Raw genomic sequence first — 17,767 nt, forward strand, 5'->3', positions numbered from 1 at the left:
CAGATAGCGAGTGAGTGAGTGGCCAGCGTGAAGCTAAAGCTACTTGACCCAGAGTCCTCCAGATGCCCGTCCGACAAAGTATCATCCACCACACGGGCGGCGCACCAGCATCCGGGCTCCGACAACATAGCTAAATACACTTGATGTAACCAAGCAGGTCTCGCATCATCAGGGCGGAGACTCAGAACTAACTTCATACCTGAGGCGACTCCGCGGAGGCTTACCAGCCCAAGGGGCAGCTTGCTAGGCGACGGTGCCCTTCGTAGACCACCACTTGAGCACGAAACGACGACGGGCAGCAAACCGGCGTCTTTGCGACTCGCTGCGGCGGTTTAAACCCCACCCCGCGAGACTAAGGGGAGACCTAATAGCCCGTTGAACCCGCTAGGATCTGATGGACGAAGATGATGGTCTCTCCACCGGTTCCCTGTCCGACAATGTTAACTGCAGCTCGCAAGCCATCAAAACCCCACGCCGCAAGCGGGGGATCAAAGATGCGACGAGAACTTACTTACCAATGCTCAATACTCTCAAGCACACCGTCATTGTCATTAGAAGCCATCACAAAATCCTCGGCCGATGACGGGCGCGGGGGTACAGGCGGGGGTGCCAGCGGTTGGCGGCGCGGGATGCTGACGAGGTCCGGGACCTGGTCGGCCCTAACGTAGGCAAGGTAGTAGGGTTCGCCCTTGGTGTTGAGCTCGCTAAAGACAAACTCGCCCGGGTGCACCGAGACCACGGTGTCATTGTACTTGCGCCAGACATTGCGCTCGAAATCGCGGATCCACACCCAGTAGTGGCCGGCAGAGGCAGTCGCCCCCGCGTGGCACACCACGGCATGGAGATGGTAAATCACTTCGTGAGCATCGATGAAGATTTTGTTCCGCTCCGCCATCAGACGTTCCTTCTCTTCCTTCTCCTCGGCCACGAACCTCTTCCAAAACCCAGTGACGCCGGGAGGCGGGATGTCGGTGTCGTGGCTGCTCTTCGGTGGTGGCGGTTTTACGTTCAGTTGAGAAATCTGGGGTTCCTCAACCCCGTATTTCTTCATCAACTGCTTCAACTGTGGGTTAGTGGCGAAACCGGAAGAATGGGGGTCGCTGTCCGTTGTTCCCTCTGGCGATGCCTGGGTCTGAATGGGCTCGCTGAACCCCCCTAGGAGCAGGAAACCATCAACCTCCTCTTCTGTGAGTTCAACCTCTTGCGCGCTTGATTCCGAGGGGCGGCCTGCAGGCTGTAACGCCGGCTTAGATGTATCCAGACGCTCTTTCGCCGTGGAATCCTCCATCTCGTTCAATCTGGTTTCGATGTCCCACTTGCGCTTCCTCCCCCTGTGAAGGGAGGACTGGGTGTCCGAGGTATCCATAAAGCGATCGAGGAATAGCGTCTCGGGGATGGTGATAGGGTTGGCATTCTTTCCAGAGCCGTCAGATCGCTGGATGCAGATGTGGAAGTGCGGCGCAGGCTGCTCGATTGTGGTGAATGAGAGGAGGTCGCCCGGGAGTGGCTCGAGATCGAACGAATTGGCCAAGGCGTCATACAGGTCCCGTGTCCCTGATTGAGCCGGGTATGCTGTCACCCAGCGGTCCGATCTGCTTGTTCGATTCCAATCCGATTCGCCAATCTTCTTGCGGTTGTCAATGAATGTCGAGAAGAAGGCCTCCTTGATAGGGTCGGGCGCGGCCTTAGAGCCACTAATGCTGGAGACCGTGAACGCTGCTCGCAGATGGTCGATGGCATTCCCCATGACTTCGTCCACGTCCATCTGGTCGGACCCGACATTAGGCTTGTCGAGCTCTGTGGCGAGCTCTTCGACTGTGACCTTTGACATCTTCGCCTTATCCCCAGGCGGACGGTTGACAGTCGGGTCGGATGGCGCCTCCTTCGCAGGGCTATCCGCATTCACCATTTCTTTGTCTGTGGCCCGATCGTCAAGTGTGACGACCGAGGAGACTTCTGCATCGGCGCGGTCGACTAGCGTTTGTTGGGAACTAGCGGAACTCGCTAGATCGAATGGTCCGACTTCCGGCGTTGGTACGTCAGAAACTTCCTGGACGGAGCTCTCGACCGCGCGCGGCGGCAGCGGTGGCGCATCAGCATCGCTCGGGCCGGGGGCAGCCGTGGGGGCGGGATCCACGGTCTGGGGGCGCAACTTCTCCGGCTTGAGTAAAGCAGCGTTGGCGAGGCGTTGGCGAGGCGGAATCGAGCTTTGGCCGGTGGCATCTAAGTCACGAAAAAGGGCGCCAAGCTCGCGTGTGACTAGATGACAGAGGTGAGTATTAGAGAAAAAGAATCATGATCAAAAAAGGGAAACGTACACTCATGGCCAACAAAAGCTCTCCCAGTCTCCAGCTCAGGCTGGTTTCCATCCTGGTTACTACTGTCGGCACGCAGAATGTGGCTGAGATTCGCTTCGGTAGGCTCCAGGGCAGGTAGATCGGACTTCAGGGCGAGATTTCTCACGGCGTTGACGGAGTAGAAATACTGGAGTATGCTGTTGAGGTAGCAGGTATTCCGGAGGTTGACAAGCCCGACGGGTAGCTCCGAGTCAACGACCTCGTGAGAGCGCTGCTCAGAAGTCGTTGGCCCAGCACCATTAAGTCCAGGGCCAGTGGAAAGAAGCAACGAGTGCCGACTGGCCAGGATTTCAGCAACAACGCCTTCAAAAGCCGGGCGATTGGGATCATTTTCCGGCTTGCGGGCTGAAATGACTTCCAGCGCGAGCAATAAGAGGTCCAGATGGTCGAGGTTAAGATCCTAAGCGAGTTAATACTTTTTCTATCTCAGAGCCAAGCAACACGAAAGGCGCAGTGCGAAACATACCGAGGATACGCTCTGGGCCATGACCGCAATACTATCCATTGGCCAGTCCGGTTCCACACGCAAGAACTGGCACGCCTCCGACAAATCCATATTCTTTCTAAAGACCTCGATCCGGATCTCGTCGCTTCCGCAATCATTCCAAATTTCGAGCAAGGCGAGCCGATGGTCCGACTTTTGGGCGGGAGACTGGTCCCTGAAGGTTCGGTACACGCCGACGATATATGCTGGGTCCTCTGAGCAAGTCCTCTCGAGACCGAAATGAGCATAGGCCTTCCCGGCCGGGCCACCATCGGCGGGTACGGCGGTAGTCTCCCTCTGACGCTTTGCAAGCAACTCTTGATGGGTGAAAACGAACATCTGGAGTTCCTCTGACCGGCGAGCCGCAAGGGTGCCGAGTGCTTCTAGATAGGCCGGCATGTGTTCGGGGTCCGATTCCACCTGCCTTATGTAGGCGAACTTGATTAAGGCATTGTCAGCATCAACGGGGGCGCCCAAGGTGGCGAAGTGCTGTGCCTCGTTTTCGATCACCGGCAATGTGCTGAAACAACGATGGCTCTTGTCACACCCGAGAGCCCTCTCGAGCTGATCACGGGCTCCGGCTGTTGAGATAGGTTTGACGACGGGCTCACCATGCACGGGCGGCCTGCCGGCAAGCACGCTCTGCACCTCGCACCTCACGTCGTCGTAGAATGCCCTGGGCGAACCAATGGGTGTTTTGCCTTCCGGAGGTGGCAGCCGGGGTGGCAGCCAGTATGACTCGCCCGCATTGTCGGTGTGGTCCTCCTTAAAGCCCAGGTATCGAAATATGTGGTCGCAGTCTCGACCGAACTGCACTAGAAATGTCTTGTTTCGGTAGGAGATCCTCTTATGAGCTCCTGTACCGTCGTCATCAAGAATGTTCTTCAAGTACTGGTTCAGGGTGGAGAGGGCGGTTGTTAAATAGTGCATCTCCTTTTCCGGGCTAAGGTTCGCGTAGCGTGCTGGGTCTTGCTCCCTGGCAATCCTCAGAGACTCCTTGATCCTATTCTCATCCATAATCAACTTGAGCCAAGACGGCTGTAGTCGGGGTGTAGATATTTCGAGGTCAACGGCAATGCCGCAGACGGTGCAGGCATACCGAAAGCGGCCCCGAAGGTGTTCGTTGCTGGAGGGCTGAAAAACGGCGGATTCGGAGCCGGCGTACCACGTAGCATCCTCGACACGAAAATGGTGCTGCAGATGGGCCTCGCTATCCTCGCCGGAGGGGGGGCAGATATGAAAGACGAAGTGGTGACGGCAGCAGCTGCACATGCAGGAGAGCACAGTCCTGCCCCGACCCTCCGGATCATGCGCCGCGTCATAGCTTTGCGAAGGCTGGATGATGAGGTCGTGATCCGAGCCTCCGTCAGGACGAGGAGGGAAGACGCGCAACGCAGCGCACTCGGTCCGTAGTTCGCCCTCTCCGCCCTCCGGTAGATGGCCGGCAAGCCAATCCTGGACAAGTCGGGAAGCCAGTTGCCCGCCTGGTCCCGATGAGTGAGTCCCCGTATCCTGAATAACAGCTGGGACGAGATCCTCACCTTTTCCGGCCGCCCTTGGTTGTGTAACTTGCACCACTGGCGAGGGCGAGTCAGCAAGAGTCGGTGGTGGTTCAAGATTTAGCCCTGCAACCTGGGCCGTAACTTGATTGATGGACATGACGGATAGCAGAAAATGATGTGAGTTGATTGTTGTAGAAGCGCAGCCGAAACGAGAAGAGAGTGACTAAGAGTGGTGGCTGGTTACTTTTCTTGACACCGCTGGGCAAGCTTGCGGTATTCGTTCAGTGTTTCCGCCTGTCGTTCCATCCGAAGGTCAGAAAAAAAGAAGAGGAAAAACAACCAAGAAAAAAAAAAAGAGAGAAGGTTTCAAAGTGATGGAAGTGGGCGTACTAGGTAGCGTTGGTCGCCTTTTTCTTGCGCCCCTCGCCGTAGTTGGATCTCGTGGAACAAAAGCGGCAGTGAGAGAGATCCTGGGGTGCGGGGTGAAGGCGACCGAGAGGGTGTGTGTGGTGGGAACAATGGCTGCGAGGTTTGAACAAACTTGGCTGCTGTATATGAGCAACAAAACAAGCGACAAACCTCGGTCGTTATACTAGGTCACCGATCTTGAATGAGGGTGTTCCTGCTAACGCACGCACGCACGTACCTGGGCTGGGGTATGGATGGAAGGTGGGAGGAAAGGGTATCTAAAATAGGCACCCCCCCGCCTTGGTTATTGGCCAATAGTCCAGGAGAATATGTAGGGACGAACACTCGATGATAAGTTTGAAGAGAGAAAAGTAATCGGCCAATACGATATTATTATTTTGCTGTCTGTAGCGTGTGTGGCCTGGAGGCAGCCCTGGGGTAATCAGGTTTGTGGTTTGGGCAGTTGTAACTTAGGTAGCTCACTGCCGTCCACCGTTTGAGACCGGATCTGGTCCTGGGCTGACGAATCGCCTCGCCCCCCAACGTCCCAGGGAGGAAGCTCCAGCTTTAAATTCCCATGTTACACGGCCCGCAGCTCTGTACTTACCAGGTATCAGGTATGTAAGGTAAGGCAGGTTTGCGAATACCTCTGGGCGTATCTGTGCAGGCAAGCGTCACTCTTCTTTTTTTGAGGTAACGAAACGCTTGGCTTATTTAGCGAAACCCTAACCTTACTGTGTACTTCGTACAGCAAAACACAAACACTCCCTCTAGCGTTGGGATGATGTGTTGCCCGACTTGAAACCGGACATAGGGATATTGGATATTGGTATTGTATATACCGCTTAATACCTTACGAGCTTACATGCTGCGCTGCGTTCGGTCTTTGCTGTCTGCCCAGTTCCATGGTGTGGGAAGGAGTTGGAGGTGGGGGTGCTGCTTTTATAATGACCCCACTTGTGTACACCATATAGCCAATCATAGGTTAATAATTGCAGTCCTGGAGCTCAGTGGGTGGCCCCAGCTTCAGGCCCCATTTCGAACCGCCAATTACCCGTCAATCGACTTCAACTTTGGCCCTCTGCTTTCGCAGCTTAGCCCTTCCCCTCCACTGCTATCACCACCACCAGCCGGCAACATGGCGCCGACCGGGGATGATCACTACCATCCCAAGGATACCATCCACCTCAGCCTCTACCAGGGCGCGGGGTTCGGTGGCATAGGTCTTCTTTTCGCCGCCGTGAGGAACTCGCTCTCAAAAACGAACGTCGGGCCCTGGACCACATTCACCAAGCACGGCGGCATTGTCGCCACCTTCGGTACGTGCCTACTTCCATGCGTGTTTTGGTTCATGTCTTGCTGACCTACTCCCCCCCCCTCTTCCCAGCTGTTGCCGGCACCGCCTACGAATTCACCCGCTGTGCCTCGGCCAACTTGCGCGAGAAGGACGACTACTGGAACCACACCCTTGGTGGATTCGTTGCGGGCGCCGCCCTTGGCCTGAGAAGTAAGGATAGGCTTTGACCCTGTTCTGGAGCTCGATGAGACTGACGTTCAACCCCCTCTAGCCGGGCGCATGCCCCGCATCCTCGGATATGGCGTGTTTGCCGCCGTCGTCACAGGGGCATACGATTACGCAGGCGGCACGCTGAGGGGGTACTTGAACCGTCCTGAGGTGGATGAGTACGAGCGGAAGGAGATGCTGCGCAAGACTAGGAGAAGGCCGATTGAGGAGACAATTGCTGAGATTGGAGAAGGCAGAGGTCAGTACTGTGTTCTGCCGCCTTCCGCCCGCCGACTATCCCCGACCATGGCTAACTCGCTTCTAGGTATTAAGCCGCCGGGCTATCAGGAGCGAAGGCGAGAGAGAATCAAGGAGAGGTACGGGATTGAGATCAACCCCGTCAACGCGGACCCCGATGCTTCATAAGGTGCTGCAAGCCTGGCCTCCTGCAGGCTGTGTACATATAGCAGAAGACAGACTGGCTATTCATCTTGCAGAATGGGATGGCTGTATCATCAACGCTGGCCTGGGCTGCATTTTTTGTGCTGAACCCCCTTCATCTGCTTTGCGCCAGGTATGTGTTATCCTTTTTCCTCCCCCCCCCCTTCCACCCCCTTTTACATGATGATTCCGCTCAAGAGGCTGTTTATGAACAGCTGTAATGATTATAACCAATCACCTACATTGTTCCATTTCTGATTTCACCCCATATTCTCCTCCTTTCCTGCCAGCAGGCTTTTTTAAGGGTTGCTGACATACCTATTCCAGTATGTCCTTACGGCAGGCAGTATCTGTATGAGACCTATGACCTGTCATTGCTCGGCATCATCGCGTTGAAAGGTATATTACCGCTTTTCTCTCACATCCAATCCTTCCTTTCCACCTGATGATCCTCGCAAGAGGCTGTTTATGAACAGCTGTCATGATTATAACCAATCACCTACATTGTTCTATTTCTGATTTCACTCCATACTCTCCTTCTTCCCCCCGAGTAGGCTTCTTCAGAGTTGCTAACATATTCCAGTATGTCCTTGAGCCTGACGACAGTACCTGTATGAGACCTGTGACCTGTCATTTCAGCATCGTCGCCTTTCCGTGGGGCTTCCGTTGAAAGGTATATTACTGCTTGTTTCTTACATCCAACCCCTCCTTTCCACCTGATGATCCTCGCAAGAGGCTGTTTATGAACAACTGTCATGATTATAACCAATCACCTACATTGTTCTATTTCTGAATTTTGGACTCTAAACTTTCTCGTCCCCTATTCGGCGTCTTCGCATTTAGCTGACATCTCTTAAGCGCGCCGCTCCAACTCGACGTAGACGGAGAACCGTTTTACTCCTGGCTCCTCGAAAAGGTATGGGCTGCTCCCTCCCTCTCCCAAACACACAATTTTCCACATGATGATCTCTTCAAGAGGCTGTTTATGAACAGCTGTAATGATTATATTCAATCACCTACATTGTTCTATTTCTGAGTTGCTTAAAGCCCACTCGTTACACTCGTCGTTGCTCCTCGATCAATATTCAGAGTCGCTGACATCATCTAGCCATCTAGCATCTAGGTTCATTGCACACCAAATTAGTAAAATCTCCATGGCCATCCTGTTAGACGATCTCGCGCTTGGCCCTTTTTTTTTTTTTCGTGGCGTTCCTTATATCCCATTTTCGGCTCCCACATCCGCTCTGTTTTCCTTTCCCCTTTTCTTTTTCCGCGCGCTCAATTCCCGCCTCAACGCCCCTTAAAAGATAGACGAGCAAGTAGACGTCATCCCTACGGAATCTAAGACAGATAAGCATCTTTACCTCCGTTCCATATTTCTTATTTTGGGTCCAGTCTGTCGCTCGCCCTCTCCGATTTGACATGTCCCTCCCCCCCACCTTGACCAAACTCGCCCAAAACAAACGTAATGGCGCTTGCTGTGCAACGAGCCCCTGGTTACGAGAGCGAGGTCCCACCTAGGGCATGATAAGACTCCGTTCCGATCGATCCCTCTTTGCGTCATGACCCCGTCTGGTAAAACACTGGCTTATCTTGAGCACGTCATCAAGAAGTAAAAAATCAGTTGCCGCTTGACTCGAGTATGAGATTGTCATACCCGGCTTGGGCGAATAGGGGGCGACCTCGAAGCTAGTGGGGAGGTTCTGTTACTGCCCGAGGGGCCGTGTATCAACCCCCTGGAATGAGTTCACATGAGTGTGAAAGTTATGTTTGAACAAGGTATCTATTTCTCCGTTCCGCCGGCCAATTTTCTCGGCGATACTACCATTCTCCGTGTAGCCAAAAGCTCTCTAAGAAGGGAGTGGCTCAAAATGCCCCCTGAAAGAAAATCCAAAGAACAATTAGACAGAAAAATACCGACCCAATAAGTTTGTGGTTATACAAGGAACCCCTAAACCGCCCCAAGCCCGAAGTGCACCCCCCCCCGCATTCTTACCCACGTCCCATATCGTAAGCAACCGTGTCATCTTACACTACAGCTTCATGCCCAGCATCTGAGCCACCTTCATGCTCTGCCTGATGCTCAGGTCAAGCATGATCTCCTCGCTGCCGCCGGGGATGGCGTAGGCGCGGACGTCGCGGTACAGGCGCTCAACCTTGCCACCCTGGCCACCGCGCGAGTACGACAGGCCGCCGAAGATCTGCGAGGCTTCGCGGGCGCAGAACTCAAAGGTCACGGTGGACTGGGCCTTGAGCGAGGCGATGGGCCCGCCGAGGCGCAGCATAGCCTCGGTATCGCCCATCTTTTGGCACTGGTAGATGATGTTCTCGAGCCAGTTGTAGCTGGCCTCGATCTGGCGGGCCATGTGGGCTAATTTGAGGCGAATGACGGGGTGGTCGATGAGCTTCTTGCCGAACGTCCTGCGCTTGCTGCCGTACTTGACCGACTCCTCGTAGCACACACGCGAGAAGCGCAGGCACTGGATGATGATGCCGATGCGCTCGTGGTTGAAGTTGGTCATGATGACGCGGAAGCCCTGGTTCTCCTTGCCGATCAGGTTCTCGACGGGCACCTTGACGTCCTCGAAGGTGATGTAGGTGGTACCGCTTGACCACACGCCCTGGCAGTCCATACGGCGCGTGGAAACACCGCCGAAGTCGCGCTCGATGAGCAGCAGCGAGACTCCGTTCATACCGGGGCCGCCGGTGCGCACGGCCGTGGTGAAGTAGTCGCACCAGATACCGTTGGTGATCCACTTCTTCGCACCGTTGACGATATAGTGCTTGCCGTCCTCGCTCAGCTTGGCCTCGCAAGTCAGGTTGGCCACGTCGCTGCCGGCATCGGGCTCCGTGATAGCCAGGCAGATGCGCTTGTCGCCAGCGAGGATACCCGGTAGGATGCGATCGACGAGCGGCTTCTTGCCGAACTTGACCAGGGGCGGGCAGCCGATTCCGAAACCACCGATGACGTTCCATACAAAGCCGCCCGAGCCGGTGCGGCTAAGCTCGTCGGTGAGCAGCATTTCGTGGAAGAGGTCCCACTTGTCGGCGGGCACCGACTTGATGGAGTTCTGAACGTAATCCTTTTGGTAGTGGGTGCCGAGCAACCCAGCGAGGTAGCCGCGGCGGCCCATCTCCTTGTACACCTCGGCGGGCACCTGCTTCTTCTCATCCCACTCGGTGACATTCGGCTCAATTTCGGTGTCAATCCACTCCCGGATCTCGGCCCGGAGCGCGGCGTGTGTCTCGTTGAAGTAGGGTGAGTGGTGCTGTGCGCGCAAAACCAATTAGAATGCCCCTAACCCCTTTATATTTGAAATCGAAGTGGTACTTACACCCTGATACCAACCGGGGTCGGAAAAGGGGATTTGCTCGCCGAAGGGCTCAAGAGCCTCGGCTTCTTCTTCGGGGGCAGCAGCAGCAGCAGCGGCAGCCTTGGGCGCCTCCTTCTTGGGGGCGGGTGCGGGTGCGGGAGGAGCGGCGGGCTTCGGCTTGGTGTCTAGAGAGCCGATTTGCAACTGCTTTTGGTACTTCTTGAGGATGCCCTCGTTATGGTACTTCCAGAACTGCTTAGACGCATCCTTGCCGGCGACTCTTTGTAGGATCTTCTTGCCGCCTGTCCCATATTTCCGTTAGTAAACCAGGCGGCTAGGGACATGGAAGATAAATGAGGTAGTGCATTGAGCAGCTACATAATACATACCCGGATGGTCATCCTGGAACTTGGTGAGATCATAGACATCGCCGTCGACAACGATCCACAAGGAATCCGACTTGTTGTTCGACGCAACGTCGCTCTGGGTGAACGTTTTGGACATGGTGTAAATGTCACACACTGTGTTGGTCGTTCGCAGGCTTCGGACGGAAAGGAAGATTGAGTGAGGTTTGAGAGAATGAGCCCAAAAGTTGAAATATGGATGTAATGGGAAAGAGTTTGGGGTTGTTGGGAATAAATTGGAAAGGGAAGAAGAGCCCCTTCTTCAATAAAGAGCCGGGTCCGTCTCGGAAGGGAAGGCTGAGGTGGGTGAGCATGCGACAACCGGATCCTTCGCAATCACATGCGAATCGGCGTCATTGTTCATTGTTCCAAATCGTCAAATCTGGGACACCCACGCTGCCACGGCACCACACACATGCATGCGCCTCTGTCCCGGGACCCCCACAACAATTCCGTGGTAATATCTGGCCGCACATGGCAGTCAACTCCGTTCTTGGTCCCGCCAAAGTATGGGGAAGACTGCGGAGATTCAGGCGAATCGAGCGGCGAAACCTACCTAGGCACTAAGTACCCCAACTACCAACCTGGAACGCTGAACTGCCGGGGGCTTTCACAGTCTGACAGGTATTATCGGTTGCCATGCATTTATATTCCACCCTACCTCGAGCCTACTAATGAATAGTGTTTTGAATTACATTCCAGGTTGGTAACGATGTTGTTTGGAGTCGCAGGGTAGTTTGAGAGGCACGCATGTACAAATCCATTTGGCGCATGTGAAAGACAGTGCGCGGGTGGTGGGAGCTGGCAGCCACTGCCGCCTTCAATGGTCCTCGGCTGATGTCATGGCATATCTGGCCAATGACGGCGGGCCGGATTACCACCACAGATGAGCCGAGGCAAATTCTGTGAAACCCTGTCACATTGTTCGGCCACTGAAGGTGGACACGCACTCGACTCGTGCATGAGTGGGCCAAGACTTGAGAAGCTTCACAAGCTCTTGCAGCCAGGAGTGTTTGTTGTTTGTAAAGTCATGATTGTGCTGCAACATTAAGGGGGGGCAGCCCGAACCCTAGGTTATACATATTTCCCCTTAGCTAGCCCATAGTTATTTTATTGTATTGACCCCAACACCACCAACGCCGTGCCCTGAGACTGAAGCAAGATGTACAAGCACCTGCAAAGCAAATCATTCAAGAGGATGCACCTCTTTCTCCCAAAAATGCCGTTCAACGGAACGGAGCTCAGCGTCGTCATTCTCAAGCAGCCCCGCGAGGCTTCGCCTTGGCCTTAGCCTTCTCCTTCTTCTCCTCCTTGATCTTCTTCTTCTTGGCCTCGTTCTGCTCCTCAAGCTTGCGCTTGTGCGCCACGCGCTCAGCCTCTGTCTTGGGAACGACTTTGAAGAATCCCTCGATGCGGGACTGCTGTGAGCTCTTGAGGTTCTTTTCGAGGCGAGCACCTCCCGACCGTACGCGGTCCTCCGAGAACCCCTTCTCCTGGACCAGGAACTTCACCAGTCCCTCCATGTCGGGCTTGTCCCACTTGAAATCGCACAGCGGGTCGTCGGCCTGTCGCACGTCGGGTGAGAAGAAGAGGTCGCGCGCGTCCTCGAATGGCCAGTCATCCGGTACCGTGTAGCGGGCCTTGGGGTCGTTCTTCATGAACTCAACAACCTTCTCAAGGCTGCCGTGCTCGCGGATCAATTTGAGCGCCGTGGACGGGCCAACTTTGGGGATCGGATCGAGGTAGTCGCAGCCCAGAAGAATGCAGAGGTCGACAAACTAGAAAGGGGGTTGGTGCGATAAGTATACTGGAGTGGCGGTCGAGTGTGAAAGATGAGAGAGGCTTACCTGTTTCCTCTCCATGTTTAAGCCCTCCAGGACCTTCTCAACATGGATCTCCTGGATGGGCTCTTTGCGTTGCTCGCTAAAAGTGAGATGGCGCAGTAAGATCGGGGTGTTGAAGCAGAGGGTGTCCATGTCCTCGCTAGCGGCGGCGTAGACCTTGCCGGCGCGCGCGAGTACCGCACACTGCGCTTCGGCCTCGGTCGGCGCGAGGATATAGGGGATGCCCATCAGTTGGAGCAGCCGTTGGCACTCTGCATTGTGCTCCCTTGTGACGCGCACTGTCCTGCGCGAGAACTTCTCCACGTCCTCAGCTGTTCCCGTCTCTTTAGCCTCCTCGAGCCCCTCGTTCGCCTCCTGTTTCCGCTGGAACCGTTTCGCCAATTCGCCAGATTTGAGTTTCGGTGGGGCGCCGTCGAAGACGTAGAGCGGCTTGATTCCGTTGTCGACCATGCGGAGGGTGCGATAGAACATGCCCATCAAATGGGATGTTGTCTCGCCGCTCTCGTTCATGAGTTGTTGGCCGTCGGACCGCACGGCGATGAGAAAGCTGTAAATGCTCATGGAACTGTGGACAAGTTAGATTGAATGGTTTGCTTTGCGGATTTAACTAGATTCGTACGCATCCTAGAATTTGTTAGCCCAGCACGTTTTGAAAATGCGAACGCTGCTCCTTACAATTGCAACCTTGCGGCCGAATTGACTTTTGATGTCGCCTTCCTTGATGGCATCTGGAGCTTCCTCCTTGATGATGGAGAAGAGTTGCTTAATGCCCATCTTGACTGCTTCTCACCGTTGTGAAACTCAATAAAACAGAATTGTTGATTAGTATTCGTGGGTTGGGCGAGAAGAATATCGACAAAATTGTCTGCCTGGCCTGCTCTTTTCGTGATGTCACGAGAGTTTGGGGGGCTGAACGCTGGACGCGATCCGCTGGCGTGCGACGCGCCTTCCCGCGAAATAGAGTGGGGCTAATTTAAACCCCGGTCAGGCCAACACCAACGCGGCCACTTCCGCAAGTGTATTCGTACATACCATGTCTTCACAAAGCATTGTTTGCTGCATCAAAAGGTAAGGTATATACGAATATCAACATTCACCAAAGCATTAGCCACTTGCCTTGGGTATGGGCAGTTGGCTATCTCATCACCCCGGCCCTGTCCGGGCGGTGCCATACACAGAAAGCACCTGCTTGGCGGAAATTGTCTGAAAACCGGGGTTGACTCCTCAGACGAAAGGTTGGAATCAGATCGCACATTTGGTACAGATTATGTAGGCCAAGGAAGAAGATAGATACAGTATAGGTATTTTAATCAGTTATGTACCAAAAACAATAATTCTTGTTGCTCCCTTGCCAAGGAGGAATGGCCCACTATCTATTAAGCCGTGATCCAAACATGGTATGCAGAAAACAAGAAGCGGCGACGGGCAAATCAATATACGCTTCAAAATATGGACTGGAAGTTCTGATGGGGAAGTGGGTGGTTGTTCGCGCCGGTCCAGCCAGGGGACACCCCTTCCCCCCATCACCCGGACCGCTCGTCATGGTTGGCTGAATTGTCGAACTGGCATCGGTCTCGGTATAGACGCCTTAGATCTTGCAGTCGAGAACTCGCAGTTCTAGAACAGGCACGTATGCGGTTTCGGTTGCCGGCGTCCCCCGCCCCGAGTAGAAGTAGTGAACGGAAATCTCTTGTAGGCGGCTTTGATGCTATCCCACGAGGACATCGTCTAGAAGTTCTCCTTGCCCCAGACAAAGTTGAACCTAAAGCCATCCGTTAGCACGAGCGGGAATCATGTTGAAAAGGCTGTTTGGACTTACCCAGGCTCGCTGTACTTGTTGCAGAAAATATGTAATGTACTGCCTAACCCCTTGGGACCGCAGAAGAACACACCAGCCTCGGAAGGAGTGTGTAGTTTCCTGATACCCCGGAAAATCATATCCCAATTGGGACGACCAAAGTTGGTCGGCGACCGCAAGCCGGTGATGGTATCCTTGTCCGCGTTGGCGTCGTTGATCATGATGTTCGTCGCATCGTCAACCTTGATCTTGGCCGTCAAGTAGGTATGGATCTCGATGCGGTTGTCCACATCCTGTGCCTCGATGGCGAGGAGCAGGGAGCGGAACCACTCGAACGACCCAAAGTCTCTGCAGATCCAGAAGAAGTACACCTTGCTGAGCCGCGTTTTCTTCTGCGGGTAGTTCATCCGGTACCAGATGGATTTGAGGATGGAGGCGAACGGCGTCACACCGATACCGGCACCGCACAGAACTGAGACCTCGTACTTGAAGACGTCCTCGGACGCCGAGCCAAACGGTCCGTCGATGTAGACACGCGGCAGCACCCGCCGGAGCGCGGGGTCCACTTCGTCGTTGTCTTGGTTGACGCCCACCACCTTGGAGGACTCGCCCTTCTTCTTATCGAACTCGCAGCCGAGTGTCTCGGCAACCGATCTTGTGAAGTCGCCCACGACACGCATGTGAATCGAGATGTAGTCTTCCTCCGGGGCGCTGGTCAAGGTGAAGGGGTGGTATTGCCATAATGACACTGCGGGGCAGCAAAAGAAGATGTACTGGCCAGCTCTTGTCTTGGTGTGCTCCTTCTTGATCTGGATTTCGCATACGTTGCTCGGGTGCTGGATGACCTTGGAGATGTACGTCTTGTGCCTGCCGCGGATCTCGCGGGCGATACGCTCGGCAAGATAGGCGAAACCACCGTACATCCAGTACTGCCAGAAGACGCCGATGGCCGAGGTACCGATCGAGCTGCAAAAGGGCGCAAAATCCGACTGGATCATGCAGAAGGCGCCGTGGATCGACCAGAAGAAGAAGAAAACGATGAACATGTGGTGCGTATACCAGAACCGCTCGTAATTTGCGCGCCGCGTCTTCTCAACCGAGGTGATGACCATGCCCGTCAAGGCAATGAGCATGACATAGCCCGTCCAGCCTGGCCCGGACGCGAGGTTGGCCAACAGGAACCCGTAAAACCCCAGGTTATTCTTGGCTGCGATCTGGGCGAAGTTGTTCCAGTGGGCAATCGTGTGTACCCAGGAGAAAAAGAAGATAGACCACGCCGTGGTAATGTGGAAGGTGATGTTCTTGTCGAACTGGATGATGCCGTTGAGCGGTGTCTGCCTCGCCAGCGAGATGAGGGTGCGGCAGACTGGGAACAGGATCAGCGCGACATCGACGTGGAGAACGAGCGCCGCGGCACGCGCGATCATGAATGTCGGCCCGAAAGTGTCGCGCGCAATCTGCAGACTGTCCTTGAGCGCGTAATGGACGAAACTGAAGGCGAACACGGTTGCGTGGAGTATCATGAATACAAAGACAAAACTGTAGCGGAGAGTCAGCACGGGGTCGTCAAGAAGCGACAAACCAAAACCCACATTCGACGGTAGCCTTCGTTCACCATCCATCGGTCGAACTTTTCTCGCGGCGTCAACTCTTTTTGCCTCTCCTGCGTCATCTCACCCGACAGCAACATCCGCGTGAGGGGCGTCCATCTTGACCTTTCCGACTGCTTTAGTGAGCCCGAGCTACTGCGGTTACCGCCGCCGTAGCCGTCGTATCCTCCGTAGCTCGCCATCTCGGGTGTCGTCCGCGTTGCCGCCGCGAATCCCAGACGCGCTTATCCCCTTGCCCTCGAGCTTCCCCCCCAAAACCTCTTTCAAGATTTTGGTCTCTTATTCCTTGCTGATTGCCTCGAGCCCTCTCTCTCCAATGGGCAGCCGCGGCCCAAAAACCCTTCCAACAATCCGGTGATTAAAAATGTCGACTGAGAATTGAGACGCAATGCGTGAAAGAATCGGAATCAGAACCTGCTGAACCGGCGAGACAGACCCATCTAAACGATAGTCGAGAAAAAGATCCGTCGAGCAGCAATACTAAGGAGTGGATATGGAGCCTGCATTTGCCACAGGGGGCGAGGCGGTGATGGTCAGCAACCAAGCACCTGGGAAAGATGCGCAGCACCAACGAGGAAAAAAGGGGAGGGAGTGAAGGGGAGACCAGAAGGTCGGGTGCGGGGGCGGGTTTGGTTAAAGTGAAGAGCAGAGCGATCAAGCGCCCGGAAACATGAGGTGATTTGTGTAGATCATACCTGTCCACAATGCCTGGTCTCTTCCAGCGGCTGTCGTTTTGCGCAAGAGAGAAAGGAAGAGGATAAAGTCTGACCACTGCGCCGGAGCGAGACAGCGTGGAAACGAAGCACGGAAACGTGGTCCAAGAGGCGGACACGATTGGCAAATGAGTCGAAAAAGGGGCACAGCGAACTGGCGCTGAGAGAGCGTCCTTAGGGCAAGAATCGCGAACGTGGAACCCTTCCAGGGGGTGATGTTGCGTCCTGTGTCTGATAATGTGGAGGAGAGGGGATGGGCAAGGACCACGACTAGCAAGCAGTGAAACTCAGGACGCCAAGAAGGGGTAGGGATGCTGTGTTACGGGCAAACTTTAGCAAAATCGAACGAGATCCCACATCGTCGAAACGGACGCTCTGCCGAGATGCGAGCCAAGAGAAGCCCTGGCAGCGGGAGACTGGGGGAGACTGGGGGCTCTGCGGCAAAGGACCATCTCCGCCACTGCAATGGAAGTCCCCGCCCCCAACCCTATCCGACCTTTGGGACAGCCTAGTTAAAAACGGCAACAAGGGTCTGCTCACATGCCCGTGGGCATTCGGAGATGGATCCCAACCGCGTGATGCCAACGTCGCGCCGCAAAACCAGTCGGGCGCGTATAATCTGCCTTGCGTAACCAGCTCGGCACCGGTAATCCGACAACAGATCTGAAGGCCCTTTCCCGTCGACCTCTGTTCATCCCAAAGTCTAGCAACAATCGGGTGATTCTCAGGTCTCTGGAACGACGGCGACCTGTTGGTTCGACCTCTCCATTAGTCGGGTTCGAGGTGACTGAATGCGGAACCAATGCGTATGGGAATGAATGATCAGACCGATCTCCCGGTAAGACAGGGTATGGCGGGTGGGTAATGGCGCCATTTTTCGAAGGGAAAAAGCCAGTCTTGCTTCATGTTCTTGATTCGCGGGCGTGGTACCAGCGAAGCGCTGCGTTTTGGGTGGGAGCGGCGGCAGTCACAGTCTCACAGGCGTCGCTGCCAAGACCGGGATTCGGTGACCCCACGATCGCCTGCTAAAGAGCTGTGATTGGCCAAGATGGGTCAGAGAGGGCGGTCGGTGTTGCGGTTGCTGTTTCGGCCGGGATCCTGACACACAATGCCCCAATGCCCAGCCCGGACGCTTTGTCACACAGCCGCCGCTGGTCCTCGCGACTCGGCGATATTGTTCCACGGAGAACCGCAGATACAACTCATCGAAGACACAGTTAGGGCCGGAATATGTCCCGAAAAAGCTTGACGGTCTGAACTTGGAGGGCCGCTGACAGGTACACACATACCTGCCTTGCCACTGTCGGCTTCAACAACGGGCGGGCTAGGTTGTATGGTGATGGGGACAGGGCATTTATCAAACCAAGGCCAAGACAACGTTTGATATC

The 17,767-nt window shown here is 54.9% G+C and overlaps 5 protein-coding genes across 5 annotated transcripts; 1 reads left to right on the top strand and 4 right to left on the bottom strand.

The window, feature by feature from the left end:
- Positions 1-354: 354 nt before the first annotated feature.
- Positions 355-4,608, bottom strand: F5144DRAFT_367916 (uncharacterized protein). The gene is made up of 4 exons (XM_066784460.1): positions 4,383-4,608; positions 2,824-4,325; positions 2,319-2,757; positions 355-2,259 (listed from the first exon to the last, which is right to left on the bottom strand). The coding sequence occupies exons 1-4, from the start codon at positions 4,498-4,500 to the stop codon at positions 512-514; spliced, it is 3,807 nt and encodes a 1,268-aa protein (XP_066640358.1). The 5' UTR covers positions 4,501-4,608; the 3' UTR covers positions 355-511.
- A 1,281-nt stretch (positions 4,609-5,889) lies between these two features.
- Positions 5,890-6,681, top strand: F5144DRAFT_551138 (uncharacterized protein; the record flags this gene model as incomplete). The annotated part of the gene is made up of 4 exons (XM_066787677.1): positions 5,890-6,070; positions 6,139-6,258; positions 6,320-6,514; positions 6,581-6,681. The coding sequence occupies 4 exons, from the start codon at positions 5,890-5,892 to the stop codon at positions 6,679-6,681; spliced, it is 597 nt and encodes a 198-aa protein (XP_066640359.1).
- Positions 6,682-8,676: 1,995 nt separating this feature from the next.
- Positions 8,677-10,634, bottom strand: F5144DRAFT_367995 (acyl-CoA dehydrogenase/oxidase). The gene is made up of 3 exons (XM_066784462.1): positions 10,400-10,634; positions 10,032-10,312; positions 8,677-9,965 (listed from the first exon to the last, which is right to left on the bottom strand). Exons 1-3 carry the CDS (start codon positions 10,512-10,514, stop codon positions 8,730-8,732), a joined length of 1,632 nt encoding a protein of 543 aa, XP_066640360.1. The 5' UTR covers positions 10,515-10,634; the 3' UTR covers positions 8,677-8,729.
- Positions 10,635-11,379: 745 nt separating this feature from the next.
- F5144DRAFT_583892 (PIN domain-like protein) lies at positions 11,380-13,163 on the bottom strand. Its single transcript, XM_066789579.1, has 4 exons — positions 12,934-13,163; positions 12,878-12,882; positions 12,262-12,823; positions 11,380-12,192 (listed from the first exon to the last, which is right to left on the bottom strand). The coding sequence occupies exons 1-4, from the start codon at positions 13,030-13,032 to the stop codon at positions 11,671-11,673; spliced, it is 1,188 nt and encodes a 395-aa protein (XP_066640361.1). The 5' UTR covers positions 13,033-13,163; the 3' UTR covers positions 11,380-11,670.
- A 721-nt stretch (positions 13,164-13,884) lies between these two features.
- F5144DRAFT_368041 (ferric reductase NAD binding domain-containing protein) lies at positions 13,885-16,269 on the bottom strand. The gene is made up of 3 exons (XM_066784463.1): positions 15,649-16,269; positions 14,078-15,595; positions 13,885-14,020 (listed from the first exon to the last, which is right to left on the bottom strand). The coding sequence occupies exons 1-3, from the start codon at positions 15,846-15,848 to the stop codon at positions 13,987-13,989; spliced, it is 1,752 nt and encodes a 583-aa protein (XP_066640362.1). The 5' UTR covers positions 15,849-16,269; the 3' UTR covers positions 13,885-13,986.
- Between the last annotated feature and the right edge of the window lie 1,498 nt (positions 16,270-17,767).

This window comes from Chaetomium tenue (genome assembly GCF_020726465.1).
Source record: "Chaetomium tenue strain MPI-SDFR-AT-0079 chromosome Unknown F5144scaffold_6, whole genome shotgun sequence".
Lineage (NCBI taxonomy): Eukaryota > Fungi > Ascomycota > Sordariomycetes > Sordariales > Chaetomiaceae > Chaetomium > Chaetomium tenue.